A 15,673-nucleotide genomic window follows, 5' to 3' on the forward strand; every position below is an offset into this window, starting at 1 on the left:
AAAATCTAGTTTCTGAAACAGGGGTTTTCTTCCCAGGTTTCTGTGTTTAAATGGATGACCATTTGTGGATAGCTTTCAAAACAAGCCTGGTGAATTGGTAACTGGATAAAAGAATTTTTCACAGGTACAGTACAAATTCATATCTTGAGTAGGTCTAGGGCATCCAAAAATCATTTCATGGCAGTTTGGTGGACTATGTGAAATATATTAGAGCTCTCACCCATGTTCCTGGTAAACAGGCCGTATCCAAAAAGCACTTTGCATCTGTGACAAAATGTCATGTTGTAGGATTCCGCATGAAGCTGAAGAACTATCCCTCTGATGCAGATACACACAAACTCTTGGTTTGGAGTTAAGGAGACCTGCTTGGCCTAGCTTTCACCAGGAGGTCAGACTAGGTGAACATTATGGTTCCCTCTGGTCTTAAAAGTCAGAGTCAGTAGAACAGTCCTGCAGCTCCATGCAAGGTCCTAAAGCCTGAAAATCTCCTATAACACTCTTCCTGGACATATCAAAAGAAAGTCCAAGGAGAGAACAGGCAGTGGGGTTTGAACTTTCTTTTTCAGCCAATTCGGGTTTGAGGCGGGAGGTGCAAACTAGCCCATTCTGCATTCGTTCAATGGATAACTGAGGAAATCAATCCCCCGAGACTATCCAAGAGTCTGGCATCTTTCACAAGCAACTAAATTCACTTTAAAAATAAGAAAAGAAAGGCAGAGTTTCTTCCCTATTCATTTTTTTTTTTTTTTGCAGAGCATGACAGATTTGTGTATGTCTGTATGTAACCATAAACCCCATTTTGTTTTGTAAATTATATTTTGATTATAAACTGTCTGTGCTTCACTGTTGCCTTTTAACTTCCAACTTGGACTTGGCTATTGTGGTTATTAGCAGAGACTCTCTGTGCCCCTAGCAGCGGACTAACGATAGAGAGCAAGCAAGAGTCATTAATATGAATGATCTTCCATTCAAATGGAAGCACCTTTAGAACAATGAACTGGCTGCAGCCGAGAACAACCAGTGTCCCAGGTGGAATTTAACTAAACAATGAATCACCTGACAAGGGACATGAAGCCACTCAGGGGTGTCACCTGAGAGAGGGGACAAACTTTGTAAAAGGACTTTCTTCAGCAAGGGGAAAGGAGACCACAACAAAAAGATAAGGGTGGCCAGGAAGAAAGGAAGAATCCTGGACCTGCTAGAAGGACACTGACTAAGACCCAGAGGACTCTGAAAAGGTGAGGAAAATGAGACAGGGACATTTGTGCAGGCTTTGTTATTTTTCCATAGACCTCTATCTTTCTTATGTTTATCTATGGGCTTGTCTGCACTGGCCAGCTAAATCAGTGCCACTGCAATCAATGCAGTGGCATCGATTTAGTGGGTCTGGTGAAGACTCGATAAGTCAATGGGAGAGCGCTCTCCCATTGACTTCAGTATTCCACCTCCCCGAGAGGCAGAAGCTAAGTTGGCAGGAGAGTGTTGACACAGTGCAGTGTAGACACCGCATTAAGTTGATGCAAATTATGTCACTCAGGGGGGTGATTTTTTCACACTACTGAGCGATGTAAGTTACATCAACTTAAGCGGTAGTGTAGACGAGGCCTAAGTGTAATTGGATGCATATGTCAATTTGAAAAATGGGATTTAGGTGCTTTTGAAAATTTTACCCATTGTCTGATGACTTCCCTTGATAAATGAAGAGACTCAAGAAGTACTTTATTAATTAAAAACATACTTCCAGGAGATGTAGAAAGGTATAATTATACCTCAGTCTCAGGTAGCCAGGGAAAATTGGCTAGTTTGTTCTATAGCTGCTTCAATTTTATTTTACTTATATAATTAATTATAATGCATTTGTCAAAACAAAATTCTAGAGTATTAAAAAAAAATCTATGTAATACTTCAATATAGCTATAAAAGCAGGGCCAATTTTTCCTCTTAGTTACACCAGTGTTACAAACATATGACATGATAGGAAAGTACCTCTATTGTCAGCAAAAAACAGTCCTATTCTGCAAGCCCACTTTCTCCTGGTTAGTCCCTTACAGGACTACATGTATAAGTAAGAACTACTTCTGCATATAAAAGTTGCAGGACTGGGCCTCAAGAAACTGATTCCCTATTTCAGTTACAAGAGCTGCTTATACCTAGTAAGATTTTCTGCAAAATGACATAATTAAATCCAGCTTTACAAATACCTGTAGGCTCTTATGAAGATGTTTTTATCCGAAAATCAATATAAATAGAATTAGTTACTAGGATGTATTGGTAAACCAATAACAAAGGACACAAGATTTGTATTTAAAATGATTGTCTAAAAAAGTAAAGCAGCCACATTAATACTAGATTTATCTAGGTATGTTTCAACAGCAACCTGTATAAATAAAATAAGTCATAATCAGCAGCCGAGAAAAAGCACAGCTGGTGATGAATCCCCTAATATGATATAAATAGGAGCTGTGATAGAGCTTTCTGCAATTAAATGTGACATATTGGAATTAGATTGTATTTCATGCTTTTAGTACTTTACATCCTTTATTAAAGTTTCATACGGGAGACGTGGGTCTAGAGCCTGTGAGGTGCTGAGGTTATTCTCCTTAACTTCCATGGGAGTTCAGCACACTCAGCTCTTTGGAGGATCAGACATGCTGATACTAATGGAGATGTGGTTTATTTTTAGCTTTATTTTTGACACAAACATTGCATGACGAAAAATGTACATAATTTGTGTCTGAAAAAGCAATTCCCTAGCTTCTGCCCGGCTGGAGAACCACCAATGGTCATGAATAGAACCATGTGCATTTCCTTACTTATTTACACAATTGTGTGTGTGTGTGACACATTCACTTTTTATGATAAGCCTGATTTTTACTAGCCCAGTATATGCGTCTCTTGGTATGCAAGCACACCTCCTGTTCAGGTTAATGTATGCATATGACTCTCAAAAAGGTGCAGGAAATAGAGGTGCGTGGGGTTTCCATATGTACAGGATTTACACATTGGTTCAATGGCTCTCAACACTCCCACTATAAAAAACTGTTCTAACACCCCTGAGAATATATGCTCTCCTTGGGTAGCACCTGCCCTCTGTTCACTGATCCATCTTTAGTGAGATTTACTCTAACATTCCAAACCTCTGAATAGCTTCAAACAGCTGCCATCAACTGGCCAGAGAAATGTACTTTTCTTTTCCATAAGTGAAGAGTCTGCACCATCTCCCATCCAACCTCCCTGACCCCTAAATACAGAACACTGGCCTAAGAACCACGAGTAACAACATTCAGTCCTGCATAGCGGCAGGTTTGAGGTCTGATATCTTCTGATCCTGAAGAGCATAAATTGAGCATTTTTATATTATTGGAAAGGGTTGAGTCTAATGAAACACAGCATTTACCTCCAGCCATGAAATGTACCCAAATATCAGATCTCACAGTAAAGGCAAGCTATTCAGCTCATTCGTCTATAGAAGAGTTGTAATCTAAACTAATTTATTGGGATTTTTCTCCTACTCTGAGCCCTCTAGAGATACTATAACATAAAAAACAAAACAAAACAAAAAACCCTTTCCAAAGCATTTCTAACATTGTTTTTCTATAAAACACATAGCATATGCAGAAATACATGATAGCATGGTATTGTATAAAGTTTTGTGATGACCTATGTTACTCAAGGTTTCATCACTCCTGAGTAATGTGGCCATCCCGGACTCATGCTGATAAAACAGTTACAGCATACTGTCGTGTGCTCCCCATCCATCTGCATGGAGGATGATTACATAGATTCCTTTCATCTTGTTATTCTACTAAATAGAAACAAAACAAGTGTTGTAGAGGAGAGCTGCTACAGTAAAACATTTTCCAGGGGTCTCTGTCAGCTTTGGCCTTCCTCTTCCTCAGATTTAACCTATTTTCTCTTTTGAGCCTTTGTTTATCAATCATGTTACAAGCCGAAAGAAATTCTGAGCTGGATGACAAACACTAATTCTTCAAAGTAGATTAGACTTATTGTACTCACATTAATTAAGGGATCAATTACTTATTTGGATTTCTAAAACTGTGCCTATCCAATGGTCCAGATACATGCATACTACATAGTAACAAACCTTACACATAAATCAGATTGATTATAGACTCTCCTCCACTATGAACATGGCAGGAGTACCGAAAACCACCCTAGTAAATTGCCTATATCCCTTAATTAATCTACCCTCTTATAGAAAACCTTGGGAGAGAGAAGAGCCTTGTGGCACACCTGGAAATTCAACCAACTTGGACTCTGTCAAACCAATATAGGAAGCACAGTTTGGAGTTGAAGCTTTTTAGTGAAAATACCCCAGCAGTTATACCATGGGTTGTCAGTTCAAGTGTTCTGTGGAATAGCTGCCATGCCCTCAAAGAGACAGACAATTTCTCAGGTAAACAGGCACCATGCCATTTAGAGCTTTCCAGATTAAAACTTAGCTTCTTAAACTGAAGCCAGTGCAGATCACGGAACACAAGTGTTGGGTGCTCCTTGTGGGGAAACCCCATCAAAAGTAGGCAGTCCGCTGAATTGTGCACTGGATGAGGTTTCCGAATGGTGCTCACGTGTAGCTAACATTATGGTAATGCAATTCTGAGCTGCAAATACATGGATAACCAACAAGGCCTGCGCCTAAAAGAATAGGTCACAACACTTCAGCCAAACATAGATAGAAAGCATTAAGGAAGTAGGGATTTTATTATACAGAAAATCTCTGCAAATTGACTCCCATTTAGTCAACTGTGTGTTTTCATGTAGCATAGCTATATCAAAGGCTTCCTATCAGGAACTCAGCAATACTTTTGTGGCATTTTTGATGATGCACTACCTACACTGGGTTATGGTAGAGCATGGGGGAGTCCTAGTGACATTGCATGGCAGTTTGTCATCATCAAAGTGCCTGGTTTAAGAAATGTCATACCTTTTGGGATACAGCTGTCTTGCAATGCCATCAAGTTGGCATTAGCCTCATACCACAGACAGGCTTGACTGCAAACAGTGCATTTTAATAGGGAGACATCCTGCGTCTCACTCACCACTTTAGGCTTGAATGGCGGCTGAATCTCTGTGTTCTCCAGTTTCTCCCAGTCGATTCTCCTGAAGAATGCATGCTCCCTGACATCACGCTCCCCTTCAGGCCCACAGCCAAGCCTTTTTGCAGGGTGTTTTGTCATTAACTATAAATCAATAAGACACCAAATGATTAAATTGACTTTTGGAATGAAAGAGTAACCGACTGTCCACAGGTTGAATCGCTATTGCTCCTCATGTCAAGATGTAGTTCAGCAATAAAATCCGTGTGAAAAGCTATACTTTATTTTTAAAGTGTTAATTTCTTTATTTCAAAGCTAGAGATTGCCTGTAGGCACTGAAAGTAAAGGCCACTCTTTAAACCCTGCTTTTCTCTTTCGTTACACAAAGGTTACTGATATAGGAACAAATTTAGACATGGTATAGGTGGGCATAATGGAATTACATCTGCATTCATCATGCCTGAATTCAGCCCTTGTTACAATTAAACGTAGCCTTGTACATATCCAGAACAGGCTCTACTCAGCTTCAGAAACCAATTAAACTTGATAAATTCCATTATACTGAAATATTTAAAGTAGAAGTTTCCTATAATTTTTCGGAGCGTGTTCTGGACAGCGCCTGTCATTTTTTGGCAGCCTCCTCACAGTAACCAATCTGTGCTTCTCTTCTTACCTCCTTAAAACCAACTTGATCAATATTAAATACCAGCTGCACAGAGAAACCACACTCACAAAGAGGAGCAATAATGCACAGTTATGCGCAGTAATATGTACCCTAATTAGCAAGCTCCTCCATGGAAATGAGCTGTCAATGGGTATGAGCACTGACAACTAAGGAATGCAGCCCTCAACCATTATGATGGGACTTCTGGAATCTTGCTTTATTCTAGGACAGTGGGTGCCATTAATAAATGAGCATTTACTGCATTTCCTTATTTAATATTACTGTAATATTTGCCATATTCCCTAGCTACAGAATGGGAAATTTAATGAGTGGGATAGTTGTGATAACTACTGCAATAAAACTCTTTAAAATTATTTAATTGCACACATTAATAGCATTAATAGCAACGTATGTATAGCCAGCATTTAAAAAAAAAAATCGAGCCTAAAGTCATACTCTTAAGTTTGTATATTAGACAGCTAAATAAGTCATATATCTTTGTTCACCTAGTTAAACAAGTCCATGTACATAGATGATCATTTTATCTCACTTTTTGTTAATAACAATAAGAACAATGATACAAAACAGGGAACCAAAGAGATTTAAGGAAACAAAACATAAATTAGGTTTGAAACACCTTGTTCTTCATGCTTAAAACAGCTGCTCACCATTTCTGTTAACTTGCCTAAAATGTGCAATTCAACAGCTAGTGACATCAGAAAGTGTTGCTTATGGTAGTATTAGCACGACATTCTATTCCAAAATAATAACCCTGCCAAAAATGAAGACGTGTGAATTACTTGTACAGTTGCCAACCAGAAGATAAAGCTCAAGAGGAAGCAAGATTCCTTGGTTTTGGCCAGTTGAGGCTAAATATTTATGTTGTTGAAAAGTACAGCACCATGCAAACAACATTTCCTACCACAAAAATAAGTACTGTAGCAGCACAGTCTGCACTTGGAGGCACTGCTTTGAATTCTACTCTCTGGGTGTCATGCAGGAAGCTCTGTTGCTGGCTTCTCACAAGACTACATATGTGCGAAAAAGCGATTTTAGAAGGGTATGAAAGGACATAACACATCTCCTTGGGTCATTTCAATCACAAAAATGTTCCACAGAGATAGCAAAGAAATCAGTCACCTTGAATGACGGTCTATTCAATAAGTTCATCTGGGTTTCAGAGATGGTAACAGGAAATTACAGAGTCATTTCTGTGCTTGACACCTTTCCCATGCTGCTCTGAACTTTCCCTTCTTCAGAGTACTAGATGCTCAGAAAGTATCTTTTGTGAGGAATATCTGTCCATTATAGACAGAGGGAATTCCAATAGTTGAGATTTAGGAAAGCTGTTTTTGTCCATTATAAACTGATAGGACCCTCTAACCAACAAAAATTATGAGGTAAGCATGCTGTACTTTGCTGGATGCAAATTTTACTTTTAAATATGTCAGCAGTATCAGACATTTTGGGTGTGAGGCGTCTACTCAATCTGCTAATAATGAAAAATCTAGAGAGCTGAGTGAGGATAAATGCAGCTGTGTGTGACTCTTGTGGAACATTTGTGACAATATTTTAGCATACTTGGGGAATGCCATTAAAGCAGTTTGGCTATAACACACGCTTCAGTGTTAGCAGACAATGGGTACTGAGAGATGCCAAATCCAAGCTGTACAGTGATCCTGCAGTCCAGGGGAATCATTCTAGCAAAAGGTTCAAGGCTGGCTCTCAGAGAACTAAGAGCTTCACATCACAGCTGAGTAATCTTCAGTCTCAACTCAGATTAAACTCTTAAAAAACAATGCTGCATTTTATTTATTATTTACGACAGGATGGCTGGAAAAGAGATATCAGGCCAGATTAGAACCAAATTTTTAGTTGTGTTAGCTAAATCTCTCTAAAACTACTACTAAAACTACTCTGAAACCTAAGGGGATGTCTACATTACGAGATTATACAATCTGTTTTAAAAAACTGGTTTCTGTAAAATCGGAATAAAGTCGAGGGCACGCGGCCACACTAAGCACATTAATTCGGCAGTGTGCATCCATGTACCGCGATTGGCGTCGATTTCCGGAGCATTGCACTGTGGGTAGTTATCCTGTAGCTATCCCATAGTTCCCGCAGTTTCCCCTGCCCACTGGAATTCTGGGTTGAGATCCCAATGCATGATGATGCAAAAACAGTGTCGTGGGTGATTCTGGGTAAATGTCGTCACTCAATCCTTCCTCCGTGAAAGCAAAGGCAGACAATCATTTCGTGCCCTTTTTCCCCTAGATTGCCCTGGCAGACACCATAGCATGGCAACCATGGAGCCTGTTTTGCCTTTTGTCACTGTCACCGTAGGTGTATTGGATGCTGCTGACAGCGGCAGTACTGCAGTGCTACACAGCAGCATTCATTTGCCTTTGCAAGGTAGCAGAGACGGTTACCATCCCTATTGCACCGTCTGCCATTGTAAATTTGCGATGAGATGATGGTTATCAGTCATTTTGAACCGTTTGCATTTGGAAATTGGCGATGACGGTTATCAATCCTTTTGTATCGTCTGCTGCTGTCATGGGTGCTCCTGGCTGGCCTCGCTGAGGTCGGCCGGGGGCGCATGGACAAAAATGGGAATGACTCCCCAGGTCATTCCCTTCTTTATGTTTTGTCTAAAAATAGAGTCAGTCCTGCCTAGAATATGGGGCAAGTGTACTAGCAGAGCCAAGAGAAGCCACAGCTACTCCGTGTCAGAGCCCAGAGATCACCACAGAAATGATGAGCTGTCATTGCCATTCGTTAGGTGCGTCTGTCTCCTTGCTCAAGAACCCCACCCGGTTGCTTCTGTTCCCTTCCCGCAACCTCCTGGGCTACCATGTGCAGTGTTCCCCTCCCATTATAGTTGTATGATTAGTAATAAGGAATCGCAGGAATTTAAGAAACACTGACTTTTATAGCGAAGAATAAAGGATTGAGGGGGAGGCGAGGCCTCCAGTGCTTGATAATCCAGGCAGGACATTTCAAAGGGATTCATGACAATATGTGCTGGGACAGGAGCGCAGCCGCCAGCCTGCTCATGATTAGTCCAGGGAGTACGAATCTTTTCTTTAAGACATGAAGGGGAGGGAGGAGGAGAGGCGCAGGTGAGCTCCAGCCTCCAGCTGCTATGACGATGACGGATTTTCAATTCCTTTATAGACACCATTCTTACAAGAGAAAGCGTTTTCAAAAATCAGAGTCATTTCAGAATTGATTTGGCCCACAGGCGCCCCCTGGCCGACCTCCCCGAGAGCCCGGCCTAAGCACTCACGGATTTGACATAGGCTCGTGTTTTTTCTCACCCACTTTATCTGCACGTGTCTGCATCATAGATAAGGAACATAATGGGGAGGGAGATGCTGCGTTCTCCCGTGCCGCCCCACCGTCGTATCACTACCAGCAGCATGCAGTAGACATGATGGTGACATTGAAAAATAGAGCAAGAAATGATTTTTTTTCCCCCTTTTCTTTACGTGGGCCGTGTTCGAGGGGAGTAAATTTGGAACGAGATATTATCTTCAACACCAGAGACAATTGTACTCTTTGACCTTTCAGAACTGGGAAGCTCTCAACCAGAATCGCAACGACTGCTCTTATTTCGTCGAGGTACTGCGCGGGGACTGCGAGATAGCTGGTCCTCTAGTGCCCATCCTCCCATACCTCCTCCCTCCCATGAAAGCACCCCATTTGATTCTCCGGTGGGCTTTCCGTTTACTGCTCTGTCACCGCCGAGCACTTCTGGAGTCTCTGCTGTAGGGCCTCTGTCTATCATAGCCTGGAGATTTTTTCAAATGCTTTGTCATTTCGTCTTCTGTAACGGAGCTGTGATAGAACAGATTTGTCTCCTCATACAGCGATCAGATCCAGTATCTCCTGTACGGTCCATGCTGGAGCTCTTTTTGGATTTGGGACTGCATCGCCACCTGTGCTGATCAGAGCTCCACGCTGGGCAAACAGGAATTGAAATTCAAAAGTTCACGGAGCTTTTCCTGTCAACCTGGCCAGTGCATCTGAGTTCAGATTGCTTTCCAGAACGGTCACAATGGTGCACTGTGGGATACCGCCCAGAGGCCAATACCATTGAATTGCGGCCACACTAACCCTAATCTGACATGGCAATACCGATTTCAGCGCTACTCCCCTCGTGGGGGAGGAGTACAGAAATTGGATTAAAGAGCCCTTTATATTGATATATAGGGCTCAGTTGTGCGGATGGGTGCAGGGTTAATTCGGTTTAATGCAGCTAAATTTGGTTTAAATGCGTAGTGTAGACCAGAACTCAATCTCTCTCTCTCTCTCTCACACACACACAGTTGCAATGAACATTATTTTTAAAATTAAAATGTAAACAACACGAACACACATTTCCCTTAGTGCTTACAACCCAAACATTGTGGGATTCTTGTTAATACAGGAGAACAGGAAAATCAACCTAAGAAATATTGAGAGAAATACCAAATGTAAACAAGGAGATTAAACAGTGAAAAGAAAAAGCAGCATTTAAGATTCTTTCATTTTAATAACATGAAGCGTCTGTAATGTAAGAAAGATTAGACTTTAGGCTACACTGGTATTTATCTGGACAGTTTCCTTACAAACATGATTAGCTTTGTGACACTTATGTAGCATCCTTTATCCTGAGGACTACAAAGGGCTTTAGAAAAGATGTGAAATGCAGCCGCTTCTGGGACTGGAAGTGTCACTATTTCACATAAAGGGCAATGCAAAGAGGAAGGGGGAAAAGAGCAACATTTGGCTAAGGACACTAGGACAAACTTTTCCTTTTAGGAAAAATGACATGGGATTTTTCCTATTTCCACATACAGGATCCTCAGTCAAAATACCCCACCAATACTGTAGTTGTACAGAATTTAATTTCTCTGCATATGAAGAATGGACCCTCATGTACAGGAACTACAGTATTCTACAGTAATGAATGGCAAACACTGCATCTTGAGATAACAGTCTGGGTGACGGGTATAAAATAATGTAGTGTTTCTTTTTTATAAGGAAGATCCAACTTGACCCCAATAGGATTTGAACTGTTGCAGGAGGGTTATGTAATTTCAGTCCCGAGCTATAGACATTTATGCCGTTCCCCTGCTATGTTGCAATGGCCTTGGATTTATTGTGATAAATAAAATATCTTTTCATTTTCTCAATGATTTTATCTTTAAAGAAAAAAATGGAGTCAGCTACAGTACTACATATGCAGTTCCAAAGGACACTCTGAACTATTTAAACTCTGCACTATTTAAATGCACTAAAATTTTCATCCAGGTGAAGAAGAAATAGACATCTAAAATTCACATTTTGGAAGAGCTGCAGAAATGAGGTGCTGCAGGGAATGATATTGAGTCAGGAAAAAGTCAACACAAACTTTTCTTTGCTAATTCTCTGCAGTCACATCAATGCTCTCCCCAAAAAACCCATTAAAATAGTCTACAATCAGAGATGACCTTAAGCCACAAAGCTTGGACCTGGATCAGAATTTCCTCACCATTCACTGATGTTTAGACTGGAGGTTTTTGTTCAGGCTGCTTTCTATCTAAATTCTAAAATGACTCCTGTGAATCCACTGTTGTTTGCAGTGATGCTGTAGCCCTGTTGGTTCCAGGATGGTAGAGAGATAAAGTGGGTGAGACAGTATCTTTTACTGGACCAACTTCTGTTGGTGAAAGAGAGAAGCTTTTGAGCCACACAGCTCAATGTAAATTGATCCAATAAAAGACACTATCTCACCCTCCTTGTCCCTCCTGTTAATTCCTTGAGTTCTTCTTATCGGGTCAAACACACAGAGCCCAGTGCTGTAGTATGCCTCCTGCAAAGTGCTGTGTACTGTCAGCTTCCACTTGGCATCAATTAGAGCTGAGACAGCTTGGCACCTTGCACGATCTGACTCACAGTGTAGACAATTTAAGAGGTGGGAAAGGCTCACACTACCACCCTGTTTGTAGCTTCTGCTTTGAATTTGTTTGCAACGGATTCTGAAATCTTCTCCGACCACAAAATAAACATGCACTGCAGAAAGAGTTGACACTCTTGCAGCCCTGGCCTTTGGCAGAGGCCAAGTGAGGATGCAGACAATCATCCATGTTATCTGCCTAAAAACCAGGCTGGACAGTGTTTATATTTCGAAAAGTCCAGTGGTATAAACTCAGTCAAACTCCACAAACTTTGGTTATTTAACCCGCACTCTGTTGACACAGGACCCCATGATATAGCAACAACTTGCTTACCCCTTTGCAGATAGAAACAGCTTCTTTGGACAGTGATTTAGGATAGGAAACATTATGCTCCATTATGGACTGGAAGAGTTCATCTTCATCCTCCCCATCAAATGGAGGCTGTTCAAGGAAAATAAAGGAAGTAAAATTACGTGGTGTTAATTTTAATTCCCTCTAAATGTTATTTATTTACTGAAAAGCAGATACATTATTGAGCAGTTTTACATTTACAATGTACTCAACAATGCTGGTTATCTAAGGGTTTGTTTATTTTTAACTAGATCTTTTTAAAGTTACCTTGCTGTAGCCATCCTAAATCAATCTAATCAGTACTTGTTTGAGGCCATTACTTTCAATGACTTTGATCTAAAGTGTCATGTAGTTCCAATGATGCTCCCATTTGATTTATGGGTAAATAGTGTCTGTGTGAGGGGAAGATGGTGTAACAAGTATGGGCTACGTTTGTGTTTAAAATATGGTGTGAGGATGAAGAAAGTCAGCACAAGATCCATGGGAACTGCTTAAGTCCCACATAAACCCTGAACTAACAGTTTAAGTGGGACTTAAGTTTTGCATAGGCCTTCTAGCAGCCCTTTGCACAGGGGTGAATCACCCAGAAAGAACACTCCAAAAAAGAAAAGCATCACTTAGTTATAAAGTACACAGAGACAAGCGCTCATGCAAATAGATAAATGTTTCCAGATTGCTGGGCCTAATCTTGTTTTTGAAGACATATTCAAGGCAACTATCATAATTAAAACAAATGTTGATGCATTTATCTGCAAACAAATCTACATCTTCCAAGAAGCCCTGGAGGAATTACTTAGCACTAACTGTAAACGCAGAAAATCCTAAAAAGATAATGCTCTATAAATGACTTAAGACTCAGCAAATACACAAGCATATCAGGCTTCCTCAAGAATACAGAAACAAGAAGCTGGGATCTTCCAACATTATCCGACACAGCTGGATTCTACATTTCCAAATTCTCCAATTTATTTCTGAATATTATCAGTCATTTTCGTGGGTGTTTACATACAAACTCAAAATTGTAGATAAATCCACAGAACTCATCTATAGAGCATCAGATGTTTCACTACAGTTAAATATCTTAAGATTCTCACACATCTTTTTTCTGTCATAAAATACAAAAATGTTGAGGCAACAGAACAATCTGCAAGTAACTGGAGATGACCACAGACCAGACGCATGGTGATCTTGGTAAGAATTGGAAAGGAAAAAGAATACAGGAACAGCACACACTGTTCAGTTGTTACACAAGAAGTCAAGAAATCTACTGGGACTTAGCCTGGGAAGGAACAACAGAGCCTGGTCACATATTGTAAATATAGAAATTCTGTGGTAGCTTCAGCTCACTCTCTCAGGAGAATCACTTACATAAATCTTCCCCACATCAAGGGAATACCAGAGCTCTTTAGAGTTGGTGTGTTACCTTCAACTAAACTTTGCAGTACAGGACCTGCTTTTTCAGTTGTGTAATTTGGTGACTAGAACCCCACCACATGTGTAGAGAAAGGGCTCTGTAATCAACTGTGGTTTGAGCAGCAAGCCCTGGGCTTTGATCCCATTCACACAATACTGTCAGGATTCTGTGCCTTAACTTCCATGAAGAGTATCTAAAAACTCTGCCATTATGTTTCCAGGGGCTTTCTCCCAGTTGCACAATACTTCTTCCATTTATTATGCACTGCCTTGTAAAGTTCCTCTCATTAGATTTTGAAGAATAGCAGCAATATCACTCTTACCTGACCAGCTAGCATCTCGTATAACAGCACACCGTAGGCCCACCAATCTACTGATCTTCCATAGGGCTGATAAGCAATAATCTGTGAAATAATGAAAATAAAAATACCTGTGTTAAATAAGGTCAGTGGTGAATCAAATAAACATCGACTTATGGAGACAAATACATGCCACTGAAAAGCACACTGAACCCAATCCTGTCATCCTTAATAAAGCCAAAATCCCACTTGAATTTATGCATCTTACAGCACAGGAGTCAGATCCATGTGTTAGAATTGTAGGGCCAGATTTACAAAGGTATTTAGGCACCAAAAGATGCAAATTGGCACCTAGAAGGATTTACCAAAGCACCTAAAGCAGGTTAGATGCCTAACTCCCATTAAAGCCAATGGAAGTTAAATGCCTTTGAAAATCTCACTAGGTGCCTATTTGCTTCTTTAGGCGTCTAGATACCTTTGTAAATCTGGCCCTTCGAAGATTCAGGATGCACTTCTGAAAATAATGAAGCAGCTAGAGTAATGCTACACAGGAGGACCAGCATGATTTCATCAAGCCATTCATATTAAAGAAGCAAATCATCTTTTGTACTTTATTCAGAGAGTATCAACAATTCAGAGTTTAATTTCATTACTCTGTAATATTTACATTTCATCCTTCTCTAAAAACAGGCAAAAATCCCCCAGATATGAGCAAGACCTCTGAAAATCTCAGCTTTGTTTTACAACGCTACACAATTCTCATGCTCTTCGTCTGCAATCAGGAAAACAGTTATGCCAATGGGAAAGAGGTTTATGCCATTTGGACTAATGACAATTTCCAAGTATTTCACACCCAGGGTTTATTTTAAAGGTGCATTGGAGCATACAGTCAGTTACAGTCTCAGCTCTAAACGCCATTTCAGTTTAACATCATTTGTTTGTATCTTTATTGTTATCGATTTCTAGTCATTCTGAAGAGATTACCTGTCCCATTTTTTTTCCAGTAAAGGGAATGGTCTGAAACGTTCTTGGATATTTTTCCTAGAATACAGGTCTCTCCTATTTAGTTTGGGGTAAGTATAGTTGGCCCTGAAACCATAATTCGTCTATTTCAGAGGAATAATCAGACAATGAGATATCGTCCTTTCACCATTTAACATTCCTTAATTTAGTCTCCTTTTCCTGCTTCCATGTGTTTTTCATTCTCTGTGAAACAAATTGCTAAGACTAGTGCAGATCACACACCCTAGGTTCTCAGCAGTCTGGTAAAGGAATTAAACCGGCTATCTGTAAGGAAAACATTTAATTATCAGTTCAGCAAAACAGCACTATGTAGCCACTATACAAAGACTACAGAACCTATCTGAAAATTATTGTCTTCACTAGGGTAATAAGAGGACATGATCTGGAAGTTAGCAGTCTCTCTCTCAGCAAAGAAACTCAAAATAAGTCACTCTCTGAAATACATTACTCGTGAGTTAACAGCTGAAATGAGTAGCTAAGAACAGTGTTTGTATCTTAACTTTACTGTAGAAAACTCATTTTTAGAAAACAGTGTATTTTTTTTCTCAGTGGTAACTGCTATTAGTATCAACCTCTAATTAAACTAACAATCTAGAAAAAACAGAGAAGAATTTTAAAGAGCTCCTTTTAAATTGTGGGGAAACATGTAAATCACTGGATTTAAGCTCTGAAAATCTCTAGTGGTCAGAGCAGGGGACTGGGAATCAAGACTCCTGGATTCTATTCCCTCACTTTGTATAATCGACCATATGTCATTTGTGTTTTCTGTACCTACCTCCTTCTCTATAGCTAGGCATAATGAAGTTACTGCTGGTACAATGCTTTAAGATTCCTAGATGAAAGGGGCTACAAAAAAGCAGACATAATTTTTCAATTCTTTTGCAATTATCACATACACTAGGCCTTACAACATACATTTGGGGCCCACCTACTTCCTGTTAT

General features: G+C 40.1%; 1 protein-coding gene across 5 annotated transcripts in view; it reads right to left on the reverse strand.

Annotated features, from left to right (window-relative positions):
- Window positions 1–15,673, reverse strand: part of PRKCA (protein kinase C alpha) — a 305,267-nt gene that overhangs the window by 8,440 nt on the left and 281,154 nt on the right. For all 5 annotated transcript variants that reach the window (XM_032776324.2, XM_032776311.2, XM_075071879.1 and 2 more), the window contains 3 exons: window positions 13,733–13,813; window positions 11,979–12,086; window positions 5,061–5,201 (listed from right to left, as the gene is read on the reverse strand). In XM_032776324.2, the coding sequence (XP_032632215.1) occupies window positions 5,061–5,201; window positions 11,979–12,086; window positions 13,733–13,813 (330 nt within the window). The remainder of the gene's footprint in view (window positions 1–5,060; window positions 5,202–11,978; window positions 12,087–13,732; window positions 13,814–15,673) is intronic.

The sequence above is a fragment of the Chelonoidis abingdonii genome, chromosome 13 (genome assembly GCF_003597395.2).
Source record: "Chelonoidis abingdonii isolate Lonesome George chromosome 13, CheloAbing_2.0, whole genome shotgun sequence".
In the NCBI taxonomy this organism is placed as follows: Eukaryota; Metazoa; Chordata; order Testudines; family Testudinidae; genus Chelonoidis; species Chelonoidis abingdonii.